The sequence below is a fragment of the Pristiophorus japonicus genome, chromosome 4 (genome assembly GCF_044704955.1).
Source record: "Pristiophorus japonicus isolate sPriJap1 chromosome 4, sPriJap1.hap1, whole genome shotgun sequence".
Taxonomy (NCBI): domain Eukaryota; kingdom Metazoa; phylum Chordata; class Chondrichthyes; family Pristiophoridae; genus Pristiophorus; species Pristiophorus japonicus.
The window spans coordinates 304,665,526-304,684,502 of record NC_091980.1 but is presented as its reverse complement, the minus strand read 5'-3'; the positions used below and the strand labels follow the sequence as shown (position 1 = coordinate 304,684,502).

At 47.2% G+C, this 18,977-nt stretch overlaps 1 protein-coding gene across 6 annotated transcripts in view; it reads right to left on the bottom strand.

The window, feature by feature from the left end:
• Positions 1 to 18,977, bottom strand: part of tdp1 (tyrosyl-DNA phosphodiesterase 1) — a 186,743-nt gene that overhangs the window by 117,267 nt on the left and 50,499 nt on the right. For all 6 annotated transcript variants that reach the window (XM_070877588.1, XM_070877592.1, XM_070877589.1 and 3 more), the window contains 4 exons: positions 11,231 to 11,309; positions 5,186 to 5,371; positions 3,257 to 3,305; positions 1,157 to 1,223 (listed from right to left, as the gene is read on the bottom strand). In XM_070877588.1, coding sequence (XP_070733689.1) covers positions 1,157 to 1,223; positions 3,257 to 3,305; positions 5,186 to 5,371; positions 11,231 to 11,309 — 381 coding nt within the window. The remainder of the gene's footprint in view (positions 1 to 1,156; positions 1,224 to 3,256; positions 3,306 to 5,185; positions 5,372 to 11,230; positions 11,310 to 18,977) is intronic.

Below are 18,977 nucleotides of genomic sequence, written 5' to 3'. Positions count from 1 at the left end.
GCATCTACCCTATCCAGCCCCATAGAATCAAAGAACTTCAGCAAATTTGTCAAACATGATTTCCCTTTCATAAAACCATGCTGACTCTGCCTGACTGTATTATGATTTTCTAAATGTCCTGTTACTACTTCCTTAATAATGGACTCCAGCAATGATAGATGTTAGACTAACTGGTCAATAGTTTCCTGCTTTCTGTCTGCCTCCTTTCTTAAGTAGGGGCGTTACATTTGCGGTTTTCCAATCCGCTGGGACCTCCCCAGAATCCAGGGAATTTTGGTAGACTACAATCAATGCATCCACTATCTCTGCAGCCACTGCTTTTAAGACCCTTGGAGGCAGACCATTAGGTCCAGGGGACTTGTCCGCCTTTAGTCAAATCAGTTTGCCTAATACTTTTTCTCTAGTGACAGTGATTGTTTTAAGTTCCTCTCTCTCTATAGCCCCTTGATTATCAATTACTAGGATGCTTTTAGTGTCTTCTACCGTGAAGACTGATACAAAATATTAGTTCAAAGTCTCCGCCATTTCCCTATTTCCCATTATTAATTTTAATTTTATTTTAGCTACTTTCTTCCTTTTTATATACCTGTAGAAGCTCTTACTGTCTGTTTTTATATTTCTTGCTAGTTTGCTCTCATAAACTATCTTCTCTCTCTTTATTATTTTTTTAGTCGTCCTTTGCTGGTTTCTAAAAATTTCATTGGGAGATTTTGCCGCAGTTTCGTGCACGAGTTCACTTTGCCGCAGTTCATCGAGACTCTGTTTAAATAGACCCTGTAGACTGTTTACTGTTGTGCGCTTTTTTAAACAGACTCTGTTTTCTGAGTAAACAGACTCTGTTTGCTGAGTAAGCAGACTGTTTGCTGAATAAATACTCCGTTTTCTAAGTAAATAGACTCTGTTTTCTAAGTAAATAGACTCTGTTTTCTAAGTAAATAGACTCTGTTTTCTAAGTAAATAGACTCTGTTTTCTAAGTAAATAGACTGTTTTGCTGCGAGTCCTACCACAAGTCCCTCCCCAGTCTCCAGCGCACTGGCTGACACCGTGGTGCCAAAAGACTCTCTGTACAGTGAAAGCAATGTGCGATTGAGCCAGTTTTCCCCCCGTGCCATCACCCACAGAGCTAAATGGTGGCTACGGTTAGGTGTCACTTACCTAAAGAAGGAAGGCAGCCAGGGTTGCTTCTGCGCTGTAACGATGGCATATGGTAGTGAGCCCCCAGCTGTTGAAGGAAAGGGAATCAGTCAGCATTATCCTTCAAGATATTATGGGGAACAGATAGGGTAGATAGAGGGAAACTAGTTCCGCTGGTTGGGGAGTCTAGGACTTGGGGGTATAGTCTAAAAATTAAGAGCCAGGCCTTTCAGGAGTGAAGTTAGGACACAAAGGGTAGTAGGATTCGGAACTCTCTCCTGCAAACGGCAATTGATACCAGGTCAGTTGTTCATTTTACACCAGAGATTGATAGAATTTGTTAACCAATGGTATTAAGGGATATGGGGCAAAAGCGGGTATATGGAGTTCGGTCGCAGATCAGACATGGTGTCACTGAACGGAGGAACAGGCTCGAAGGGGCTAAATGGCGTCCTCCTGCTCCTATGTTAAAGTAGTAAAACATTCTAAGGCGCTTCATGGAACAATTTTCAAACATAATTTGACACCGAGCCATATATCAGGACAGGTAGAGGTAGGTTTTAAGGAGCATCTTAAACATAGAAACATAGAAAATAGGTGCAGGAGTAGGCCATTCGGCCCTTCGAGCGTGCACCACCACTCAATAAGATCATGGCTAATCCTTCCCTCAGTACCCCTTTCCTGTTTTCTCTCCATACCCCTTGATCCTTTTAGCCATAAGGGCCATATCTAACTCCCTCTTGAATATATCCAATGAACTGGCATCAACAACTCTCTGAGTGAAGAAGTTTCTCCTCATCTCAGTCCTAAATGGCCTACCCCTTATCCTAAGACTATGTCCCCTGGTTCTGGACTTCCCCAACTTCGGGAACATTCTTCCCGCATCTAACTTGCCCAGTCCCATCAGAATCTTATACGTTTCTATGAGATCCCCTCTCATCCTTCTAAACTCCAGTGTATAAAGGCCCAGTTGATCCAGTCTCTCCTCATATGACAGTCCAGCCATCCCAGGAATCAGTCTGGTGAACCTTCGCTGCACTCCCTCAACAGCAAGAACGTCCTTCCTCAGATTAGGAGACCAAAACTGAACACAAGGAGGAGAGAGAGAGGCGGAGAGGTTTAGGGAGGGAATTCCAGAGCTTAAAGCCCAGGCAGCTGGCCAGTTAATATTCAACATTTAGTGCATCACTGCAAATGTGCGATGATTATATCACAGATTATCAACCTTCCGCTAACAGTTCAGGATTCTTTGTAAATACTGAATGTGGATTTTTTTGTTCATTTGTCAGAAACTTCCATTGTGTAATATGATTATCTTGTGATTATAATCTGTGGGCAAACTGTAGATATGTAATTATGTGCAGCTTTTAGCAAACAACAGCAACAAATTTGCCTTCAGATTTTGTTTTGATAACATTTCTGATAACTTTGTTGGTTAAATTGGGTTTGGGGCCCAGGAAATGCGTGATCAGGAGACAGTTGATGGAGGCAGGGGATTCCATGGAGGGCTTTGAACATGAAGAAGAACATTTTAAATGGAGGCGTTCAGGGGATCAGGAGCCAATGAAGGTCTACGAGCACAGGGTGAACGGGTTTTGGGTGAGCTCAGGACAGAGGCATGGGTGAGGGTCTCAGCAACAGGTGAGATGAGGCAGGGGCGAAGACGGGTGATGTTACAGAGGGGGAAGTAGGCAGTCTTGGTGATGGAGCGGATATGGGGTGGGAAGCTCAGCTCATGGCCAAATAGAACTGCGAGATTGTAGAAAGTCCGGTGCAGCTTAAGACAGTGGCCACAGCGGGCACACACATGTAGACACACACACAAGCACGCAGACACACACACACACTGCAGACACACACACACGCAGACAGAGACATGCCTGGACACACGTAGACACACACGCATGCACACCAATGTTCCCTTTTAGCTGCATGTCTGTGCAGCCACGCAGCGCTCCAGGGAACCCGCGCAGCCGGCTTTTCAATATAAATACCGTACATGCGTGGTATTTTGAATGACCCAGTGTAAAAAATTTACAGGGAACATCGACGCAAAATTGCTCACACGCAGGATCACACGCACACTCGTACATACTAACAACGGGTAATCCGAGAACTTACCCGGATATCCTTCCAGGCTTGTTCTGACATTGTCAACAGTCGGATAAACCTATTCAAAGAAGTTGTGATTAATACTAAATGAGATTGCACGGTTTCATTTTACGAGTTTTAAATACAGTTTAAACATGACCAGACGATCCAATACCCAGCGGTAGGATGGGAGATGATGGTCGGGGAAATGTTCCAAATACACTTATCAGTCACTGCTTGACGGGAGCAATCTATGGGGGCAGTTCCCTCACAGCCCGGCTGTGGGTAGGAGCAATCTATAAGAACATAAAAACATAAGAAATAGGAACAGGAGTAGGCCATTTGGCCCCTCGAGCCTGCTCCACCATTCAATAAGATCATGGCTGATCTGATCATGAACTCAGCTCCACTTCCCTCCCGCTCCCCATAACCCCTTATCGTTTAAGAAACTGTCTATTTCTGTCTTAAATGTATTCAATGTCCCGGCTTCCACAGCTCTATGAGGCAGTGAATTCCACAGATCCACAACCCTCAGAGAAGAAATTTCTCCTCATCAGTTTTAAATGGGTGGCCCTTTATTCTAAGATAGTGCCCTCTAGTTCTAGTCTCCCCCATCAGTGGAAACATCCTCTCTGCATCCACCTTGTCAAGCCCTCTCATAATCTTATACGTTTCTAAGATCACCTCCCATTTGAATTCCGATGAGTAGAAGCCCAACCTACTCAACCTTTCCTCATAGGTCAACCCCCTCATCTCTGGAATCAACCTAGTGAACCTTCTCTGAACAGCCTCCAAGGCAAGTATATCCTTTCGTAAATATGGAAACCAAAACTGCACGCAGTATTCCAGGTGTGGCCTCACCAATACCCTGTATAACTGTAGCAAGATTTCCCTGCTTTTATACTCCATCCCCTTTGCAATAAAGGCCAAGATTCCATTGGCCTTCCTTATCACTTGCTGTACCTGCATACTATCCTTTTGTGTTTCATGCACAAGTACCCTCAGGTCCCGCTGTAACTGCGGCACTTTGCAATCTTTCTCCATTTAAATAATAACTTGCTCTTTGATTTTTTTCTGCCAAAGTGCGTGACCTCACACTTTCCAACATTATACTCCATCTGCCAAATTTTTGCCCACTCACTTAGCCTGTCTATGTCCTTTTGCAGATTTTGTGTCCTCCTCACACATTGCTTTTCCTCCCATCTTTCTATCGTCAGCAAACTTGGCTACGTTACACTCAGTCCCTTCTTCCAAGTCGTTAATATAGATTGTAAATAGTTGGGGTCCCAGCACTGATCCCTGCGGCACCCCACTAGTTACTGGTTGCCAACCCGAGAATGAACCATTTATCCCGACTCTCTGTTTTCTGTTCATTAGCCAATCCTCTATCCATGCTAATATATTACCCCCAACCCCGTGAACTTTTATCTTGTGCAGTAACCTTGTCAAATGCCTTCTGGAAGTCCAAATACCCCACATCCACTGGTTCCCCTTTATCCACCCTGTTCGTTTTATCCTCAAAGAATTCTAGCAAATTTGTTAAACATGACTTCCTCTTCATAAATCCATGCTGACTCTGCCTAACCGAATTTTGCTTTTCCAAATGTCCTGCTACTGCTTCTTTAATAATGGACTCCAACATCTTCCCAACCACAGATGTTAGGCTAAGTAGTCTATAGTTTCTTGCTTTTTGTCTGCCTCCTTTTTTAAATTGGGGCTTTACATTTGCAGTTTTCCAATTTGCTGGGACCAGTTCCCTTACAGCCCGGCTGCAGATATCTGCTCCAACTACATTAACACTGCTAAATGGTGCATTAAATAGTGTTGCCAACTTCGGTCTCACCAAGTCCCACTGAAAGATTGTTACAATCATCATTAAATCATACTGTTACATAAAAGAGAAACATTCTTGAATTCCTACTGAAAGCAGAGTTAATCCTCCACGAATGTAGCACCCACCAAACGGAGAGGCACCTGCTGCCTGCTCAGGAACCTTTGGCCTTGGCCTAGTGCTGTGAGGCTCTCCTTGAACTCTGAGCACAGCCATTTTGTCTTGTCGGCCCCCAAGGAGCCGATGCTGGAGAACTGGCCAATGAGAGGCCACGATTCCTGGTTCGCCACAGGTGATGCGCAGTCACTCAAGATCTGTCGGAGGAAACGGGATCAACACGCCAAGTATTAGCAACTAAACAGCTGGAAAAGTTTCTGTCAAGTGGACGAGCAGCTCCTTCATTAGAAGCGGCCGAGCGGGAAGGTTACATTTGCAAACCGCTGCCAAGAAAATGATGGGAATAGTTCCCACGAGCGGTTTAGTCAGTAAACGCACTGATCTGGTGTGGAACTGAAACGTGCAAATCAGGACCATCCACGATCCAATCGCACGTGTTAGCTAATCTCAGCCAGGGTGGCACAAAGGGCCATCCACGTTCCAATCCGTACATGTGGGGAGTGTGAGATGTGGGGGGGGGAGGGGAGAGGGATGTGTGTGGGGGGGGGGGGAGAGGGATGTGTGGGGGGGGGGGGGGGGAGAGGGATGTGTGGGGGTGGAGGGGGGGGCATGTGGGGGGCGGGGATGTATGTGGGGGGCATGTTGGGGGCGGGGGTGGGGGGGGAGGGGGATGGGGGAATGGGGGCGGTGGGTGTGGGGGGGGGCGAGGGATGGAGGAAATATATTGACGATTGGCTGCAACTCTGGTCCTAAGTCGAAGAGTTTACCGGAATTCATCAGCACATCTCACGCTTGTAAAATGGCCACTTGCCCGAGATAGCGGAGGGCTACCAGAACCCACGGACCCAGCAACCATGAAACCATACCCCAGGATAAGCCAGAACCCATAGACCCCAGGATAAACCAGAAACCATGGAACTGGAACCCAGAAGGAATCGGGACCAATAGAATCCATGGTACCGAACCCCAACCCAAACCAATCCCATGGACCCAGACCCCAGCACGAACCAATCACATGGACCCAGACCCCAGCACGAACCAATCCCATGGACTCAGACCCCAGCACGAACCAATCCCATGGACCTGGACCCCAGCACGAACCAATCTCATGGACCCGGACCCCAGCATGAACCAATCCCATGGACCCGGACCCCAGCACAAACCTATCCCATTGATCCAGACCCCAGCACGAACCAATCCCATGGACCCGATCCCATGGACCCAGACCCCAGCACGAACCAATCCCATGGACCCAGACCCCAGCATGAACCAATCCCATGGACCCAGACCCCAGCATGAACCAATCCCATGGACCCAGACCCCAGCACGAACCAATCCCATGGACCCGGACCCCAGCACAAACCAATCCCATGGATCCAGACCCCAGCACGAACCAATCCCATGGACCCGATCCCATGGACCCAGACCCCAGCACGAACCAATCCCATGGACCCAGACCCCAGCATGAACCAATCCCATGGACCCAGACCCCAGCATGAACCAATCCCATGGACCCAGACCCCAGCACAAACCAATCCCATGGACCCAGACCCCAGCACGAACCAATCCCATGGACCCGGACCCCAGCACGAACCAATCCCATGGACCCGGACCCCAGCACGAACCAATCCCATGGACCCGGACCCCAGCACGAACCAATCCCATGGACCCAGACCCCAGCATGAACCATGGAAGGAAATTTTTCACAAAGCAAAGATTGAACTGAGTAAAGACAAATGGGATGAAATTGTTTTAGCAGTTTTGGGAAGAGGAAGTTTATTGCTGGAGCCATGTAGGGACAACGCGATCTCCTTCTATACAGTAGCAAAATGTGTCTGCTTAGCTCAGCTGGTTGCACTTCCTCCGGAGTCACAAATCTCACTCTAAGAATTGAGCGCACAATCCAAGCAGTGCAGTAAGAAAGACTTGCATTTATATAGCGCCTTTCACGACCACCGGACGTCTCAAAGCGCTTTACAGCCAATAAAGTACATTTGAAGTGTAGTCACTGTTGTAATGTGGGAAGTACAGAGAGTGTGCCACACAGTCGAATGTGATCCCCTTCCATTAAACCGAGGAGGCCCTGTCTGCTTGTTTCCGTGGTTCTGGTCAGTATTAAACATCCTGTGGCATCATTTGGAAGAAGAGCAGGGAGTTTTCCCGGTGTCCTGGCCAACATTCCTCCCTGAACCAACACATAAGAACATAAGAAGTAGGAGCAGGAGTAGGCCATTTGACCCCTCGAGTCTGCTCCGCCATTTAATACGATCATGTACTTAGCTCCACTTCCCTGCCCGCTCCCCATAACCCTTTACTCCCTTATTGCTCAAAAATCTGTCTTTTTCCGCCGTAAATATATTCAATGACCCAGCCTCCACAGCTCTCTGGGGCAGAGAATTCCACAGATTTACAACCCTCTGAGAGAAGAAATTCCTCCTCATCTCAGTTTTAAATGGGCGGTCCCTTATTCTGAGACTATGTCCCTTAGTTTTAGTTTCCCCCTAGGAGTGGAAATATCCTCTCTGCATCCACCTTGTCGAGCCCCCTCAGTATCTTATATGTTTCTATAAGATCACCTCTCATTTTTCTGAACTTGACTGAATAGAGACACCACCCAGACCAGATCAGCTGACACATTGCCGTTTGCGGGATCTTGCTTGCTTGTACAAAGGCCACATCGTCTTTCTTTGCCATCAGTGTGTCAGTTTGCACAGCTGCAGCACCTTCGCTGGAACCCCCTGCCTTCCCTGCCCTTCTCTAATGAGCAGAACCAATTAGGATAACTAGTTAGGATAAATGCTGCTCAGTTTATCGATGTGATCCAGTCAGTTACTGTACGTCATTTGGAGCCTCCCTGTTTTCGGTGGAGCTTCATTGAAAGTGGGCACACAGTGAGTACAACCAATCAAATAATAAAACAGAATACTTAACCCTCAACCAACATCACTAAAACAGATTAGCTGGTCGCTATCACAGTGCGGTTTGTGGGAGCTTGCTGTGCGCGAACTGGCTGCCGCGTTTCCTAAATTGCAACAGTGACTACACTCCAAAAGTACTTCATTGGCTGTAGAGTGCTTTGGGCGAGCTGTGTCCATGTCTTTATGTATGTATCTATCCAATCTTTTATCTTTCTTTCTTTTCCTTTCTTTCACAAGAAGAGATTCAGAAACAAGATACAGAGATTGGGGAAGTTGCCTGTCCGGAAGCAGGAGAACGTCCCCCGAGCAATGAAAGACACAAAAGTAAACTGCTTCAGTGGGGACATAGGAACAGGAGGAGGCCATACAGCCCCTCCAGCCTGCTCCACCATTCAATGAGATCATGGCTGATCTTCGACCTAACTCCATAAACCCGCATTTGGCCCATATCCCTTAAAAACTTTGGCTACCAAAAAGCTATCGATCTCTGATTTAAAATTAACAGTTGCCCTGGTATCAGTGGAAGAGAGTTCCAAGTATTTCCTAACTGCACTCCTGAAAGGCCTGGCTCAAATTTATACACTATTCCACTAGTCCTAGAATCCCACAACCAGTGGCAATAGTCTCTCTCTGCAATAGTCTCTCTCTATCTATTCTGTCAGTTCCCCTTAATACCTTGAAAACTTCGAGCAAATCACTCCGTTACTTAAATTCCAGGGAATACAACCCTAATTTGTGCAATCGCTCCGAGTAATTTAACCCTTAGAGTAGTCTTACATTGCAGACCAACTAATACTCCAAAACAAGATGGCAAGACCGGTTTTGGATGAAGGAAGATCATCCAGCTCCTTGGGGCTCACCCATCCACATTACCAGATAGGCCTTAGAGAGGGTGCGGAGGAGATTTACGAGAATGATTCCAGGGATGAGGGACTTCAGCTACGTGGAGAGATGGGTGAAGCTGGGGTTGTTCTCCTCAGAGCAGAGAAGGTTAAAAGGGAGCTTGAATAAAGACATTCAAAATCATGATGGGTTTTGATACGAGTACGCCGAGAGAAACGGTCTACAGTGGCAGATGGGTGGGTCAGAGGACACAGATTTAAGATCATTGGCAAAGGAACCAGAGGGGAGATGAGGAAATTTTTTAAAAAATGAGGCGGTGAATTGTTCCCTGGAATGCACTGCCTCAATTGAAACTTTCAGAATTGGAATCGGATAAACAGCAAGAGTAAAGGAGCCTTTGTGTTCCTTGCAGTAGGAGCTCAGTGAGTGGTGTAAGAGCAAAGTCTGATTGTCCACTGTAGCCCTGCATTGGAGCGAGCGAGCTCAATGGGCCAAATAATCTCATTCAGCATTGCCCGATATCCTTATCCTCCAAACGTCAGGCTACGATTCAACCCGAGACATACTGAAAGGCGACATGATCAACTGGGAGTGGTGAGGGCGGGGGGGAGGGGGTAGGGGTGGGGTAGGGGGCGGAGGTAAGGCAGTCTTCACAAGAACAGAGCCTTGGTAAGACCACACTTGGTCTCTTTATCTAAGGAAGGATATACTTGCCTTGCAGGCGGTGCAACGAAGGTTCACCAGATTGATTCGTGGAATGGGAGGGCTGTCCTACGATGAGAGATTGTGTAGAACGGGCCTATACTCTGGAGTTTAGAAGAATGAGGTGATCTCATTGAAACATACGAGATTCTGAAGGGGATTGAGAGGGGAGATGCTGAGAGGTTGTTTCCCCTGGCTGGAGTGTCTAGAACTAGGGGGCACAGGGGGTTGGCCATTTAAGACTGAGATGAGGAGGAATTTCTTTACTCAGAGGGTTGGGAATCTTTAGAATTCTCTGTCCCAGAGGGCTGTGGATGCTGAGTCCTTGAAGATTTTTGGAGCCCAGGAAATCAAGGGATATGGAGATCGGACGGGAAAGTGAAGTTGAGGTCGATGATCAGCCATGATTTTATTGAATGGCGGAACATGCTCGAGGGGCCGTATAAGAACATAAGAAATAAGAGCAGGAGTAGGCCAGTTGGCCCCTCGAGCCTGCTCTACCATTTAATAAGATCATGGCTGATCTGATCATGGACTCAGCTCCACTTCCCTGCCCCCGTCCCATAAACCTTTCCTTTCTTATCGCTCAAAAATCTGTCTATCACCGCCTCAAATATATTCAATGTCCAGCCTCCATAGCTCTCTGAGGTAGAGAATTCCACAGACTTACAAGCCTCTGAGAGAAGAAATTCCTCCGCACCTCAGTTTTAAATGGGCGGCCCCTTATTCGAAGACTATGTCCCCGAGTTTTAGTTTCCCCTACGAGTGGAAATATCCTCTCTGCATCCACCTTGTCGAGCTCCCTCGTTATCTTATGTTTTAATAAAATCACCTCTCATTCTTCTGAACAGTATGTATAGGCCCAACCTGCTCAACCTATCCTCATAAGTCAACCCCCTCATCTCCGGAATCAATCTAGTAAATCTTCTCTGAACAGCCTCCAATTCAAGTATATCCCTTCTTAAATACTGAGACCAAAACGGTATGCAGTACTCCAGGTGTGACCTCACCAATACCCTGTACAGTTGTAGCAGGACTTCTCTGCTTTTATACTCTATCTCCCTTGCAATAAAGGCCAACATTCCATTTGCCTTCCTGATCACTTGCTGTACCTGAATACTGACTTTTTGTGTTTCATGCACAAGGACCCCCCAGGTCCCTCTGTACTGCAGCACTGTGCAATTTTTCTCCACTTAAATTATAATTTGTTTTTCTATTTTTTCTGCCAAAGTGGATAAGCTCACATTTTCCCACATTATACTCCATCTGCCAAATGTTTGCCCACTCACTTAGCCTGTCTATATCCCTTTGCAGATTGTTTGTGTCCTCCTCACAATTTGCTCTCCCACCCATCTTTGTATCATCAGCATTGACACCCATGTTACCATAGTTAAAGATTCAGCCGGGTCGTGATTACTTATGAAATATAATTACTTGCTTAAAATGTCACGGCAAATCTCTGTCGGCTGTACTTCTATTCATTGCCAGATGCTTAAGGTTTTAATAGGTATCATTACACCAACTTGCCAAGATATTTGCTACAGTGGAATAACTCCCTTTAATTTGAGTGAAGGAAAAGTCAGATTTACATACCTTCCGGAGTTTTAAGTGACCCCATTTTTGCTTTTCGTTACCTTGGTGACGGCCGGGGGTGGAGCCAATCAGATAAACTCTGCAGCGAGAATGATTTAAAAAAAAAACTTCAATAATTAAACGTGAAACATTTTAACCGAATATATGTGGAAAGAAAAATAGTAAGCCTTGCATTTATGTAGCGCCTGTCACGGCCTCAGAACATCCCAAAGCGCTTCACAGCTCATGAAGTACTTTTTGAAGTGCACTCACTGTTGTAATGCAGGGAAGTGCACAGCAAGCTCCCACAGACAGCAGTGTGGTAAAGATCAGATTGTCTGATTTAGTGATGTCAATTGAGGGATAAATATTGGCCCAGGTCACCGGGCATAACTCCTACTGTTCTTCTTCGAAATAGTGCCGTGGGATCTTTTACGACCACCTGAGGGGGCAGTCAGAACCTCGGTTTAACGTCTCTTCTGAAAGACGGCACCTCCAACAGCGCGGGAGTTATCCCCGGTGTCCTAGAAACATAGAAAATAGGTGCAGGAGTAGGCCATTCGGCCCTTCGAGCCTGCACCACCATTCAATAAGATCATGGCTGATCATTCCCTCAGTACCCCTTTCCTGCTTTCTTTCCATACCCCTTGATCCCCTTAGCCATAAGGGCCATATCTAACTCCCAAATGGAGCATGGTGGATAGAGGTGTACCGATGGATGTGGTGTATTTAGATTTCCAAAAGGCATTTGATAAGGTGCCACACAAAAGGTTACTGCAGAAGATAGAGGTACGCGGAGTCAGAGGAAATGTATTAGCATGGATAGAGAATTGGCTGGCGAACAGAAAGCAGAGAGTCGGGATAAATGGGTCCTTTTCGGATTGGAAATCGGTGGTTAGTGGTGTGCCACAGGGATCGGTGCTGGGACCACAACTGTTTACAATATACATAGATGACCTGGAAGAGGGGACAGAGTGTAGTGCAACAACATTTGCAGATGACACAAAGATTAGTGGGAAAGTGGGTTGTGTAGAGGACAGAGAGAGGCTGCAAAGAGATTTAGATAGGTTAAGCGAACGGGCTAAGGTTTGGCAGATGGAATACAATATCGGAAATTGTGAGGTCATCCACCTGGGGAAAAAAAACAGTAAAAGGGAATATTATTTGAATGGGGAGAAATTACAACATGCTGAGGTGAAAGGGACCTGGAGGTCCTTGTGCAGAAATCCCAAAAAGTTAGTTTGCAGGTAATCAGGAAGGCGAATGGAATGTTGGTCTTCATTGCGAGAGGGATGGAGTACAAAAGCAGGGAGGTCCTGCTGCAACTGTATAGGGTATTTGTAAGGCCGCACCTGGAGTACTGCGTGCAGTTTTGGTCACCTTACTTAAGGAAGGATATACTAGCTTTGGAGGGGGTACAGAGATGATTCACTAGGCTGATTCCGGAGGTGAGGGGGTTACCTTATGATGATAGATTGAGTAGACTGGGTCTTTACTCGTTGGAGTTCAGAAGGATGAGGGGTGATCTTATAGAAACATTTAAAATCATGAAAGGGATAGACAAGATAGAGGCAGAGAGGTTGTTTCCACTGGTCGGGGAGACTAGAACTAGGGGGCACAGCCTCAAAATATGGGGGAGCCAATTTAAATCCGAGTTGAGAAGGAATCTCTTCTCCCAGAGGGTTGTGAATCTGTGGAATTCTCTGCCCAAGGAAGCAGTTGAGGCTAGTCATTGAATGTATTCAAGTCACAGATAGATAGATTTTTAACCAATAAGGGAATTAAGGGTTACGGGGAGCGGGCGGGTAAGTGGAGCTGAGTCCACGACCAGATCAGCCATGATCTTATTGAGTGGCGGAGCAGGCTCGAGGGGCTAGATGGCCTACTCCTGTTCCTAATTCTTATGTTCTTATGTTCTAACTCCCTCTTGACTATATCCAATGAACTGGCATCAACAACTCTCTGTGGCAGGGAATTCCACAGGTTAACAACTCTCTGAAGTTTCTCCTCATCTCAGTCCTAAATGGCTTACCCCTTATCTTTATACTATGTCGCCTGGTTCTGGACTTCCCCAACATCGGGAACATTCTTCCCGCATCTAACCTGTCCAGTCCCGTCAGAATCTTATACGTTTCTATGAGATCCCCTCTCATCCTTCTAAACTCTAGTGTATAAAGGCCCAGTTGATCCAGTCTCTCCTCATATGTTAGTCCAGCCATCCCTGGAATCAGTCTGGTGAACCTTCGCTGCACTCCCTCAATAGCAAGAACGTCCTTCCTCAGACTAGGAGACCAAAACTGAACACAATATTCCAGGTGAGGCCTCACTAAGGCCCTGTACAACTGCAGTAAGACCTCCCTGCTTCTATACTCAAATCCCCTAGCTATGAAGGTCAACATACCATTTGCCTTCTTCACCGCCTGCTGTACCTGCATGCCAACTTTCAATGACTCTTGAACCATGACAGCCAGGTCTCGTTGCACCTCTCCTTTTCCTAATCTGCTGCCATTCAGATAATATTCTGCCTTTGTGTTATTGCCCCCAAAATGGATAACCTCACACTTATCCACATTATACTGCATCTGCCATGCATTTGCCCACTCACCTAACCTATCCAAGTCACCCTGCAGCCTCTTAGCGTCTTCCTCACAGCTCATACCGCCACCCAGTCTAGTGTCATCTGCAAACTTGGAGATATTACATGCAATTCCTTCATCTAAATCGTTAATGTATGGGGTCCCAGCACTGAGCCCTGTGGCACTCCACTAGTCACTGCCTGCCATTCTGAAAAGGACCCGTTTATCCCGACTCGCTGCTTCCTGTCTGCCAACCAGTTCTCTATCCACATTAGTACATTACCCACAATACCATGTGCTTTGATTTTGCACACCAATCTCTTGTGCGGGACCTTGTCAAAAGCCATTTGAAAGTCCAAATACACCACTGGCTCTCCCTTGTCCACTCTGCTCGTTACATCCTCAAAAAATACCAGAAGATTCGTCAAGCATGATTTCCCTTTCACAAATCCATACTGACTTGGACCGATCCTGTCACTGCTTTCCAAATGCGCTGCTATTTCATCCTTAATGATTGATTCCAACATTTTCGCCACTATTGATGTCAGGCTAACCGATCTATAATTACCCATTTTCTCTCTCCCTCCTTTTTTTTTAAAAAAGTGGTGTTACATTAGCTACCCTCCAGTCCATAGGAACTGATCCAGAGTCAATAGATTGTTGGAAAATGATCACCAATGCATCCACACTTCCTTACTGGGATGCAGACTATCAGGCCCCGGGGGATTTATTGGCCTTCAATCCCATCAATTTCCCTAACACAATTTCCCGCTTAATAAGGATATCCTTCAGTTCCTCCTTTTCACTAGACCCACTGTCCCCTAGAACATCCGGAAGGTTATTTGTGTCTTCCTTCGTGAAGACAGAACCGAAGTATTTGTTCAATTGGTCTGCCATTTCTTTGTTCCCCATTATAAATTCGCTATTTATCCCTCAACCAACATCAACAAAACAGATTATCTGATCATTTTCACGTTGCTGTTTGTGGGAGCTTGATATGTGCAAAATTGGCTGCCACGTTTCCCACATTCCAAGAGTGACTACACTTCAAAAAGTACTTCATTGGCTGTAAAGCACCTTGGGATGTCCTGAGGACGTAAAAGGCGCTATATAAATGTAACTCTTTCTTTCTTCCAAGTTTCAGTTTAATTTGTTACTGCCAGTGATGGAGAGAAAGCATCTGGGAGTGGGAACCTCTAACGGGAACAATTGGTAAAGATGTGATTTCATTGTGATGCTGTGTAACACAATGGACGTTCTCTACTTTGTAACAAACAGTGGAAATCATAGAATCATAGAACGGTTACAGCACAGGAGGAGGCCATTCGGCCCGTCGAACCCGTGCCGGCTCTCTGCAAGAGCACTTCAGCTAGTCCCACTCCCCCAAACTCTGCAAATTTTTCTCCTTCAGCTACTTATCTAATTCCCTTTTGAAAGCCACGATTGAGTCTGCCTCCATCACCCTTTCAGGCAGCGCATTCCACATCCTAACCACTCGCTGCGTAAAAAAGTTTTTCCTCATGTCGCCTTTGGTTCTTCTGCCAATCACCTTAAATCTGTGCCCTCTGGTTCTCGACCCTTCCACCAATGGGAACAGTTTCTCTGTCTCTACTCTGTCCAGATCCCTCATGATTTTGAACACTTTGATCAAATCTCCTCTCAACCTTCTCTGCTCTGAGGAGAACAACCCCAGCTTCTCCAGTCTATCCACATAACTGAAGTCCCTCATCCCTGGAATCACTCTGGTAAATCTTTCCTGCACCCTCTCGAAGGCCTTCACATCCTTCCTAAAGTGCGGTGCCCAGAATTAGACACAATACTCCAGATGGAGCTGAACCAGTGTTTTATACAGGTTCATTATAACTTCCACACTTTTGTACTCTCTGCCTCTATTTATGAAGCCCAGGATCCCGTAAGCTTTATTAACCGCTTTCTCAACCTGCCCTGCCACCTTGAACGATTTGTGCACATATACCCCCAGGTCTCTCTGTTCATCCACCCCCTTTAGAATTGAACCCTTTTGTTTATATTTCCTCCCCTCATTCTTTCTACCAAAATGCATCACTTCGCACTTTTCCGCGCTATATCTCATCTGCCACGTGTCCACCTATTTCACTAGCCTGTCTATGTCCTCTTGCGTAATATCACCCTCCTCCTCACCGTGCACTGACCATAAACAAGGCAAAGCATCAATCCAAATAAACGGAGCAATACAAATGAACAGTGCGCGATCTACACGGTGAACCTGCAAGGGACAAACGGGGATAGCACACCCACTGAATTTCCTGAGACAGAGGCACCCAGAGCTAAGGCAGTCGGAGGGAGTCCCAGAGTCGAGCTCTGGACTTCCTTGCCTGCACAATCTTAACATTTCCCCTCAGCCCAAACAACAGTCACCTGGGTTCAACATGCACAAGGTGTCGTTTTAGGTACATAGGAACTGGAGCAGGCCATTCAGCCCCTCAAGCCTGTTAAATCACAGCTGATCAGTATCTTCCGACTTAATTTACCCTCCTTGATTCCACATCTCTTTGCCATCAAAAATCTACCAATCTGTCTTTTGAAATTTTCAATTGACGCCACCCCACCCTGAACTGCTTTTTGGGGAGAGTTTTTCAGATTTCCACGAGCCTCCTTTGTGAAGAAATGCTGTGTCAGCTGTGGCTCAGTGGGCAGCACACGGAGTCAGAAGGCTGTGGGTTCAGGTCCCACTCCAGGGACTTGAGCACATAAATCTAGGCTGACACTCCCAGTGCAGTGCTGAGGGAGCGCTGCACTGTCGGAGATGCCGTCTTTCGGATGAGACGTCAAACCGAGGCCCCGTCTGCTCCCTCAGCTGGATGTAAAAGATCCCACGGCACTATTTCGAAGAAGAGCAGGGGAGTTATCCCCGGTGTCCTGGCCAATATTTACCCCATAATCAACATCACAAAAAAAAACAGATTATCTGATCATTATCACATTGCTGTCTGTGAGAGCTCGCTGTGCGCAAATTCTGCCGTGTGTCCCACATTACAACAGTGACTACACTCCAAAAGTACTTCATTGGCTGTAAAGCGCCGAGACATCCTGTGGTCGTGAAAGGCACTTTATAAAGGTAAGTCTTTTGTTCTTCCTCTCCTGACATCAGCCCTGAATGGCCTAACTCTGGATTTTAAGATTACGTTCCTTGTTCAGGTCTCCCCGCACCAGAGGAAATCATTTGTTTCCACCCCATCGAATCCTTCAAACCTTTTAATTTTAAACCCCTCAATTAAATCACCCCTTAATATTCCATACTCTAGGGAATACAAGCCTGCTCTATGTAACCTGTCCTCATAATTTATAGGTTAACATTCTGGTGGATATGGCCTCTGCCTGCTCCAAGGCCGATATAGCCCTCCTGTGGTGCAAAAGGTAGTACGACCTTTAACGGGAGGTAGCACCCTCTATACCAAGATACCTTTGGTAAGCTAGCTGACGGGAATCTCACACAAACATAATCACTGCTCATTATAAATATCCACCCAAACACATTTTTTTTTTAAAGGTGTGAGCAGAACTGATGCTGGTGTTAAAGGGTAGATCTAGCTCTCAAGGAACATGGCGACACTAAAAAGGATCGATGTGACTCAGGCCATGCTCTCCACCAAAGAGCCGAGCCAGGCCACTGTCATACCCATGTCACCTTGACATTACTGTCTCTGTATCAAACAAAACAAATCTTCCATCGTACCACCGAGCCTGCGACTGTAGGAACATAGAATCATAAAAAGTCACAGCACAGAAGGAGGCCATTTCGGCCCATTGTGTCCGCACCGGCCGACCAAGAGCTATCCAGCCGAATCCTATTTTTAAACTTCTTGGTCCGTTACCCTGTAGGTTACGGCACTTTAAGTGTACATCCAAGTATCTTTTAAATGTGGTGAGGGTTTCTGCCTCTGCCACCCTTTCAGGCAGGGATTATAAAGCTTCAGAAACTTTGACTAGAAACTTAACTGGACCAGCCACATAAATACTGTGGCAACAAGAGCGGGTCAGAGGCTGGGTATTCTGCGGTGAGTGTCTCACCTCCTGACTCCCCAAAGCCTTTCCACCATCTACAAGGCACAAGTCAGGAGTGTGATGGAATACTCTCCACTTGCCTGGATGAGTGCAGCTCCAACAACACTCGAGAAGCTTAACACCATCCAGGACAAAGCAGCCCGCTTGATTGGCCCCCCCATCCGCACTCTTGAATGGTTTTATGTGTTGGATGAGAGATGAATGTTGGCCAAGGACAGTGCCATGGGAGCTTTTAGAACATAAGAAATAGGAGCAGGTGTAGGCCATTTGGCCCCTCGAGCCTGCTCCGCCATCTTGGGCTCAGCTCCACTTCCCTTTTATGTCCACCAGAGGGCGCAGAAGGGGCCTCGGTTTAACGGCTCATCCGAGAGATGGGAGTGTCAGCCTGGATTTTGTACTCAAGCCCCTGGAGTGGGTCTTGAACCTACGACCGTGTGATCCAAGAGTGCCACGCGCTCGTGCCTCCGTCCCGCTCCCGCAGAGGTGGGCAGAGAGGATTCTCCACGCCGAGCTCCCGATCATGTGGCCGCGATGATTGCTGCGGGTTTTAATTGGTGGCTCCCCCAGTTGTGTAAATCCGTGTAAATTGCTCTCGCTCCAGAACCACAGCGCGGCTCCTGATTCGCCGAGCAGTCGGAGGCCCGCGGGCTCCCCGATGAAAAGCTCGGCCTTTTGAAGCGAGGTTGCCAGAGTAGTGACCGTCGCACTGTGGCTGCAGATTCCGAGCGCGCGGCAAACGTTGGAGCGAGGGTGGGTGGATGAGTGGCTGCTTGGTGCTCCTTACACTCGATTTCCGAGCTTCCCGACGTTGCAGACGCAAGCGACGCTGCCCATGGGCATTGCGCGGAGGCTGGCCGTGGCATTGCTGGCTTTGAAGAAGGAAGGGGGGAATTCCGGGAGGGAGAGAGAGAGAGGGAGTGGGAGGGGGAGTAGGGGGAGGGGGAGGGAAGGAGGGGAAGGGAGGGGGAGGATTCCGTGGGGGGGGGGGGGAGTGGGAGGGAGGGAGGCGGAGGGTGAGGGAGGGAGGGAAGAAGGGAGGGGGAGGGAGGGAAGAAGGGAGGGGGAGGGAGGGGGAGGATGGGGGTGGGGGTGGGGGAGGGGAGGGGAGGGGGAGGGGATGGGAGGGAAGGGAAGGAATGGGAAAGGGG